General features: G+C 34.6%; 1 protein-coding gene across 2 annotated transcripts; it reads left to right on the top strand.

Annotated features, from left to right (window-relative positions):
* Window positions 1-4,595: 4,595 nt before the first annotated feature.
* LOC132635471 (abscisic acid 8'-hydroxylase CYP707A2-like) lies at window positions 4,596-8,101 on the top strand. 2 transcript variants are annotated; one of them, XM_060351876.1, is made up of 7 exons: window positions 4,597-4,903; window positions 5,214-5,532; window positions 5,688-6,074; window positions 6,170-6,344; window positions 6,459-6,565; window positions 7,190-7,308; window positions 7,495-8,101. In XM_060351876.1, exons 1-7 carry the CDS (start codon window positions 4,704-4,706, stop codon window positions 7,601-7,603), a joined length of 1,416 nt encoding a protein of 471 aa, XP_060207859.1. In that variant the 5' UTR covers window positions 4,597-4,703; the 3' UTR covers window positions 7,604-8,101. The 2 variants fall into 2 exon arrangements, 1 of the variants encoding a protein (XP_060207859.1); XR_009580520.1 differs by lacking the exon at window positions 6,459-6,565 and having other exon boundaries at window positions 4,596-4,903.
* The last annotated feature ends 521 nt before the right edge of the window (window positions 8,102-8,622 follow it).

Genomic DNA, 8,622 nt, shown 5'->3' on the forward strand with positions numbered 1-8,622 from the left:
CCGATTTTTTTTTTTGTTTAATTCATTATTTGTTAAATGTTTATGAATTGTTAATTTGTTAAATGTTTATGAATTGTTAATTTGTTATATGCTTATGAGTTGTTAATTTGTTAATTATTTATGAATTGTTAATGGATTATTATTTTGTTAATTGATTATTTGTTAAATATTGATTATGAATTTATTAGTTGTTAAATATTGTTTATGAATTGAAAGAAGCTGATTGGTAATGAATTATTATGTTGTTAACACTTTGTTTGGATGATTGTTATGTATTGTTTTGACATTTATCGTATTGTGTTGTATTGTATAGGACCAAATCAATGATTGCATAAAATAGGACCTTTCGTCGTTACATAACAATAAAATTAAAGTAACAATCAAAGCAAACATTGTATTTAAACTAACAACATAATATAATACAATAGGTAACAACCATCCAAACAAGTTGTAAATGATTATGAATTGTTAATCTATATAATTTTAAAAGCGTGAATATATATGTTAAATAAAAAAAAGATTATCTTAAAAAGAATAGTTAAAGTTCTTCTTTTCATAAATACATAAGCTAACGAAAAAAATGTAAAGTTTGTAGGAAAATATGTGGTCGACGAATATACTCTTTTAGTTTAATTTTATCGTAGTTGTGTTGGTTATTTGGTCAACTAAAAATATATCACATATTCAAAATAGAGTTCTAAACAAATATTACTGCTGAATTTCGATTCCAAACTAATTAATTTAACAAGTCTTTGCCATCACATAATTCAAAAGTAATTAACTTAAAAATCTTTGCCATCACATATGTGCCCTTACTATCACATATTAAATTTACTGCATATCTCATGTTAATTATTCACAAGATATAATACTACATAATTCACATATTCCCTACAAATTATTAATTAGTTAATATAATTTATCTTTCATTTCAAGAATAATGACTAATTTAGTTTGTACAGACCGGACTCTTTCATGGATCCGAATGTTCCCCCTGGGCCCGATGTTCCCCCGGCGCCTGATGCTCACCCGAGGCCCGATGATCACCCGGGGCCCGCTGTTCACCCGGGGCCCGTTGATGATGATTTTCTGGCTTTCATGGATGTCCAGCTCCATCATTGGGAGAACAGGTTGGGCACTTTAGCGGTGGTCGACCATTTGACTCCCATTGAGCATTACATGCGCTGGTATCATCAGATCACACGCCGATTGATCGGCAATCCAGCTTTGCGTCCCCCTAGGGATGTAGGATACTCAGCACTCGCGGGGCAGTACGAGGCATTGGTAAGATTATCGTATTTAGATTTATTTAATTGCATTAATTGTTACGTTTTAAAAAATAACTTTTTCTTTCTGTTGAACACAAATGCAGCTGGTGGCCGTACAACGTTTACGCATCTTGGGGTTAGAGCATATGCCTTACCCTGGGCTTGCGGGGCTTGCAGCGGAGATGGTACGGATATCCGAGGGAGCTAGGATTCTTGACTTCGATGAGTTTTTTATCCCGGTTAGTATTTAAAATACTTATTTATTCATTTAAATTATTTATTTTAAATATATATATGTTACTCATTATTTAGTAATATTTTATATTTTAGGATTCGGCGCCAGCGGGTCCACCAGAGCCACCCACTCAGGCGTTTTCTCATGGGTCTGCCGAGCCAGCGGTGTCTTCCCATATGACTACTCAGCCACGGGTAAGCTTTTTATTAAAATTTATTTTATTCAATAGAAGGTCAATATTTAATATACACATTTGATTATTTAAAGTACTTATTTTAAATAGTATGTTACTTATTATTTCATTTTTTTTTCATATTTTAGGATTCGGCGCCAGTGGGTCCACAGGAGCTGCCCATTCCGGAGCATTCTCATCAGCCTGCCGAGGTAGAGGTGTCTTCGCATGAGACTACCGAGGCGCATGTAAGTTTTTTACTTAAAACTAATTTTATTCAATATAAGGTAAATATTTATTTAATTTTTATAATCTTTACTTGGACTTCAAACAGCATCTCGTCCACGAGACTACCTCATATTCACCACCACACCCATCTCAGGAGCCTACAGACCCATCTTAGGAGCCTACTCAGGCGCCCGTTGGCACACAGGTTTGATTAAATAAATAACGTTAATGTATTCAATATAAATAAGAAATGGTACTAATTATTATATATTTTTTTAAGTTCATCCTTCGGCGCCCGCGGTGGCAACTCCTGACGAGGAAGAGTCCGAGTTTTCAGTCCCAGGTCATCATGAGGTTCTGTCCGTGCGACCGGGACCAGATCCCAAGAAGAAGCACATTCTAGTCAAGGGCGCACGGGCCAGGGGAAGAGATGATGATCATGACTTGGAGCGCCCTGTTATTAAGAGGAAAAGGGGCGATGGAGATGATGGCGAGGGCGGTGGGGATGGTATGAGCCTTAGGCTTAGGTGTAGTCTCCGGCATACTACATGTGGGACACATCCTCGATAGTGTATATACATTAGTGTTGTACAATTTATCGTAAATATTATCTAGTTTTTGCATATTTATAAATATTATCTTAGTCTTTATTATTGTTTATAGTTTCACATCCTAAATTGATAATAAAAAAAAAACGTGACACATTCGAAATAAAGTTAAGCATTAATTTAAAAATAAGACGAAACCTTAAAAGATAAATAACTTAAAGCTAATGACTATAAGTCTTCAAACAAAAAAGGACTTCGAGCACTTTTCAACCACTAAAACGACAATCCAAAGTATTGCGTATTCTTGATGTATTGAGCCTATTTTATTAATTGTACAAATATAAGTAGGGTTCTATATAAAATATTGAAGTTTCGGAATCTCAAAGCATGATTAATATACGGCTAAACTACGTAAAAAGGAGTGAAAATGTAATAAGAGGCTGGTTTTGGAAAATGGCGGAGCGCTATAGCGCAGTAAAATAATGCGCTATAGGTGAGAGACAAATTTCTATAGCGCAGTAAAATACTGCGCTAAAGCAGTCAACGGGTCCGTTACGGTTAACTCCTATAGCGCAGTATTTTACTGCGCTAAAGCACTTAACGGATCCGTTACGGTTAAGTGCTTTAGCGCAGTAAAATACTACGCTAAAAGTAGTTTTGTAACTTTTTTTTTTGTTGAGGTATTTTGGTTCCAAATGGTTTTTTGGGGACATTTTGGTTCCGGACTCTTTCATAAGTGACATTACACATTAATTGTCTCATGCCCACCCTTCAACACACTTACCTCTACCCCTACCCCATTAGCCCAATCCCCACCACCCCATACTCTGACCATCCACCCCACCCTCATAGTGTTTAACTATATCATATAAAATATTTCCAGGACAACATGTTTTGCTCACTTGCCAAACACCAGAAAATAAGTAAGAAAACTACTTATATTATTCAGAAAAATAATTTTCATGAAAAAAAATATTCATGGAAAACGTTTTCCTTCATACAAAATACAACAAAATCTGCACTTTTGATCCTTCACTTGTGAATAATTCCAAGTGTTTTGAAATATTAATTATTCCACAATTTAATTACTCTTGTGTTATGTTAAGTTTGTATTATTATTTCATATTTACGGATAAACACTTCTAAAAAATAGTTTAAAATATAACCTACTTTTATATAAATTACCCAAAGTACATTTTAATCAACTAAAACTTAAATATACAAAAGCATATATTAAAAGAATCAAAATTAAAATTTATCAATAATTGAAGGACTAAAAAATACTTCTATTACTATCAAAGTTGGATTTCATTAGAATATTTTCAAATGTTTGATTCCCTCTTTAGTAAATCTTCAAAAATGATTCAATGATTGTACAATGGTACGGATAACCATGTTCTTCCCTTTATTTTCTTTTTTCCAACTTTGTCCTTTTCTCTCTCACCATAGCCGAAATGGTCTTTCCTAGCCCCTCACATCTTTCATGATCATTACGTGGTCGACCAACTTACTTCCCCAAACCCCTCCCCTCTCCCACCGTCAATGACAAAGATCACGTATTCAGAATTTAAATTTTATAAATTTTAACTTAAAAGTTTATACATTCTATCTATTATCTGTGTAATTATAAACTTATTATTTATACCTATTTTGGATGGACTATAACTTAATTATATACTTCATTAATTATTACATCACCGGGAGAGGGACGAAGAAGGATATGATATTGATGAAATTTGAACACTCAAATTCAATTATTAAATATAGAGAGTTTACCCAGTGAGCTAGTCCTTAGTTCCAATTTAAGTTATCCAGTCAATTAAGACTTTATATATTTAAATTCTGAATCCATCACCATTCCGGACTTTTGCCATCTTCTCCCGCATGTTCTCTCAACACATATACACAGACACGTGCCGTTCGCCCTCTATTTTCCTCTTTTTGTCGTTTGATATGTTTCATTCCTTTTTCTCTTTCTCCTCTGTTTTATTCTTTTTTAATTTTTCTTGATCTTTCAATTTAGTTTAAAAAGCATGAGCTGGAGGGAGATTCCGTGTGTGGGATTCGAGCTGTAATTGAAAACAGCCCCCTACCCCCCACCCCCTATCCCCACGTCTTTAACCTATATATATATAACCTCACACTTAGTTTTTATTCATTCATTAAACCATCAAAAGTTTCATCTTATTCACTCTTCAGAAGTTTCCAAATTTTTGATACTTTTATCTGTTAAACACAGAGAGAAAAAAGAAATGGAGTTTGTTTCCATGTTTTGCTTATTTGCTTTCATTTCTTGCTCCCTCCTCCTTCTCCATTCTATCTGCAAGTTGTTTGCTTTTGGTATTAAGAAGTTGCCACTTCCTCCTGGTACTTTGGGTTGGCCTTATATTGGAGAAACTTTCCAACTTTACTCTCAAAACCCCAGTGTCTTCTTTGCCTCCAAAGTCAAGAAGTTAATACTAAAACTTTAAGGGCTCATTTGTTATGCGGGATGGGATATCAATCTTATGGGATAAAATGCGGGATTATTTACTCCACCATTTATTTGGTGGGATAAAGGATAATAATCCCATGGGATGTACTAAAATGGTGGGATTAGCTATCCCATATAGACAGTGTGATAGCTAATCTCATCGGATATCCTTGTTTATCCCATACCGCATGCTACATGAGCCGACCACTCACTTTATTAATTTCCTTCTTCCTTTTCTTGATCTAGAGTTGCTAATGAGCAATGTTTTTTTTTTCTTTTCCCAAAACAGGTATGGTTCAATATTCAAGACTCACATATTGGGATGTCCATGTGTGATGATATCAAGCCCAGGGGCAGCAAAGCTAGTTTTGGTGACAAAAGCTCATCTCTTTAAGCCTACATTTCCTGCTAGCAAAGAGAGGATGTTGGGAAAACAAGCCATTTTCTTTCATCAAGGAGACTATCATGCCAAGCTGAGGAAGCTAGTTCTTCGAGCTTTCATGCCCGAAGCCATCAAAAACATCGTCCCAGATATCGAATCCCTCGTGAAAACCTCTCTTGAATCTTGGCAAGGAAGATCAATCAACACATACCAAGAAATGAAGACAGTATGTTCACAAAATTCCCTCTTAGCAGAAACAGGGGAAAACAGAGTTCCCTGTTTTTACCCTGTTTTCACCTGTTTGTTTTATTATATTTTTATTTTTTTTATTTTTACCAAAGTGGATATACACTAATTCTCAATTTGTTAACTATTTTGCAGTACACATACAACGTTGCATTGCTTTCCATATTTGGGAAGGATGAAATGCTTTATAGGGAAGATCTGAAGAGGTGCTATTACGTACTCGAAACAGGATACAATTCAATGCCAATCAATCTCCCAGGAACACTCTTCCACAAAGCAATGAAAGCAAGAAAAGAGCTAGCACAGATCTTGGCCAAAATCATCTCACTTAGGAGGGAAACAAAGCAGAACCACACAGATTTGTTGGGATCTTTTATGGGAGATCAAGAAGATCTTACTGATGACCAAATTGCAGATAACATCATTGGAGTAATATTTGCTGCTAGAGACACTACAGCTAGTGTCCTTACATGGATCCTTAAATACCTGGGAGAGAATCCTAGTGTCCTACAAGCTGTCACAGTAAGATTCTATACCCTGCTAGGTCCATTCTGGTTCAGAATTTAAATTTAATGAGTTCAAGATTCTGACTCGGCTTTTGTGTATTGTGTTTGCAGGAAGAGCAAGAGGGAATAATGAGGGAAAAAGAGAAGAATGGTGAAGGGAAAGTGTTGAGTTGGGCAGACACAAAAAAAATGCCTATGACTGCAAGGGTGATCCAAGAGACACTTAGAGCTGCTTCTATTTTATCTTTTACTTTCAGAGAAGCTGTTGAAGATGTTGAGTTTGAAGGTCAGCTTTGACCCCTCATATTTTCCTAAAGTCATAAATTTTATACTCCAACTATAGTTTGAGTGAAGATAAAATAAATTTATTAATTATAAAGCTTTTTTCTTGAATTTTTAGGGTATCTAATACCAAAAGGATGGAAAGTACTACCACTATTCAGAAATATTCACCATAGCCCAGACAATTTTCCTGAACCAGAGAAATTTGATCCTTCAAGATTTGAGGTAAATATCAGAGGGAAAAAAAAGATGGATTTAAATTAATGACATTCTTTTATAATACGGAAAAGGGTCAAAATTACCCCTGAACTTTGGAAAATAGTTCATCCATACCCTTCGCTATACTTTAGGGTCAATTATACCCTTACCGTTATACTACGGAGTCAATTATACCCTTATGCCTAACAGCTGCCACGTGGCATCATCCCAGTCCTTCAAAATTATTTTCCCCTCAAATAATTTTTTACCCACTACAATAACCCAACCCGACCCGATTTTTTTTTTTCCAGCCAAGGGGTAATGGGTTGGGTCCGCATCACTTTGGCTGGAAAAAAAAATCGGGTCGGGTCGGGTTAGGTTATTTTAGTGGGTAAAAAATTATTTGAGAGGAAAATAATTTTGAAGGACTGGGATGATGTCACGTGGCAGCTGTTACACATAAGGGTATAATTGATCCCATAGTATAACGGTAAGGGTATAATTAACCCTAAAATATAACAAAGGGTATAAATGAACTATTTCCCAAAGTTCAGGGGTAATTTTGGCCCTTTTCCGTTTATAATATCCCCCTCAATAATCCTATGATTGATGATACTGAAAAAAATCCTTTTTTTCCTGTGATTGTGCCAGGTTTCTCCAAAGCCCAATACATTCATGCCATTTGGCAACGGGTCCCACTCATGTCCAGGGAATGAGTTAGCCAAGCTGGAGATTTTGATCCTTGTACATCATCTGACCACAAAGTACAGGTTAGTAATAGAACTCAAAATTCTTTAAGAAAAGAATTAAAAAAAAAAAAAAACACATTTTCTATAGTGCTTAACTAAATTCTTATCATGTTTCCATTTTTGTAAAAGTGAGAGTTGCTAAAAATAGAAATGGTCAAGTGTTACTCATCTCCTAATAATTTGTTTCATCTCCTCTATGTTTGGCAGGTGGTCTATGATGGGCCCACAGAATGGAATTCAGTATGGACCTTTTGCTCTTCCCCAGAATGGCCTGCCCATTATGCTCTCCCACAAAACATCATCTTTTTCATCATAAATCCACTAAACAAAACATTGAATTGAGAGAAAATCTCTTCATTTCCAGAACAAAAGATTTTCCCTCCCAACTTGGAGGAAAATAAGAAAGAAGATTTCCTCTTCATGAAGAAAGCCAAAAGGGATTCAGAAACAAAATTGTTCCCACTTGTCCTCGAAGATTTCTTGGTTATAAAAACAACAGTTATTAAAGGAAAGGAGAAATTCAAACCCAAAGCAAAAGAAAATTTTGTATATATAGCGATAGAGTTTCTTTTTACGAATTCAAGAAAATGTCACATAATAGTATTCTACCTTAAAGAAAAAAGAGAGAAACTCAAGGAGAAAGGAGTTAATGTAAACGTAGGGGGATTCCTTTTTTTTTTTTTTTTTTTTTTTTACATTTTTGTTTTCCTTCTTTCTTGCTATGTAATTTTTCCTTTTTATTTCTTAGAATTTATTTGTGGTATGTAAAAAGTCCGCAAGGCAATTAAATGAAAGTCTGATTTGGGCAGCAACATATAGAGTTGTCACTTGTCAATATTCTTTATAATTTTTTGCTGTTTAAATGCTTTGCTCTGAGATTCATTCAGTTATTAGTTTTAGATTCATTCTTATCCCTCCCTCTGCCAATTGCCGCCCCTTCTTCCCCTTTAAAATAAAAATAATATAGAAGCCAAAATTCCAATTCCCCCTTATAAAAGAAAGATAAAAAACCATTACTCAAGTCTTATTGATTCTTGGGTCTTTCTTCAGAATATAGCTACTATTTTATTATTGATTAAAAAACTAATACTAATTATGTGAGACCAAACAATAAATATGAATTTACTACAAAAAGAAACACGAAATAATTTACGTTAGATATATTTTTTAACTGCAAGTTATGAAGAAAGCGAAGAACTCAAATTTCTCACAAATATACGGTACTTATAATCCAAAATTATTCAAAAAGAAAAGGGGGTATTTTTTTTTTCCTCTATGAATATCATGGAATATTCGTGAAAGGAATTAACAATCTCTCTCAATTGGTCATGTTTC

Source organism: Lycium barbarum, chromosome 4 (assembly GCF_019175385.1).
Source record: "Lycium barbarum isolate Lr01 chromosome 4, ASM1917538v2, whole genome shotgun sequence".
Taxonomy (NCBI): Eukaryota; Viridiplantae; Streptophyta; class Magnoliopsida; order Solanales; family Solanaceae; genus Lycium; species Lycium barbarum.

Excerpts from the sequence above, each read along its gene's own strand:
- LOC132635471 (XM_060351876.1), top strand. The coding sequence starts at position 4,704 with ATGGAGTTTGTTTCCATGTTTTGCTTATTTGCTTTCATTTCTTGCTCC. Across the intron at positions 4,904-5,213 it reads TTTGCCTCCAAAGTCAAGAA|GTATGGTTCAATATTCAAGA; the intron begins GTTAATACTAAA and ends TTCCCAAAACAG. Across the intron at positions 7,309-7,494 it reads CATCTGACCACAAAGTACAG|GTGGTCTATGATGGGCCCAC; the intron begins GTTAGTAATAGA and ends TATGTTTGGCAG.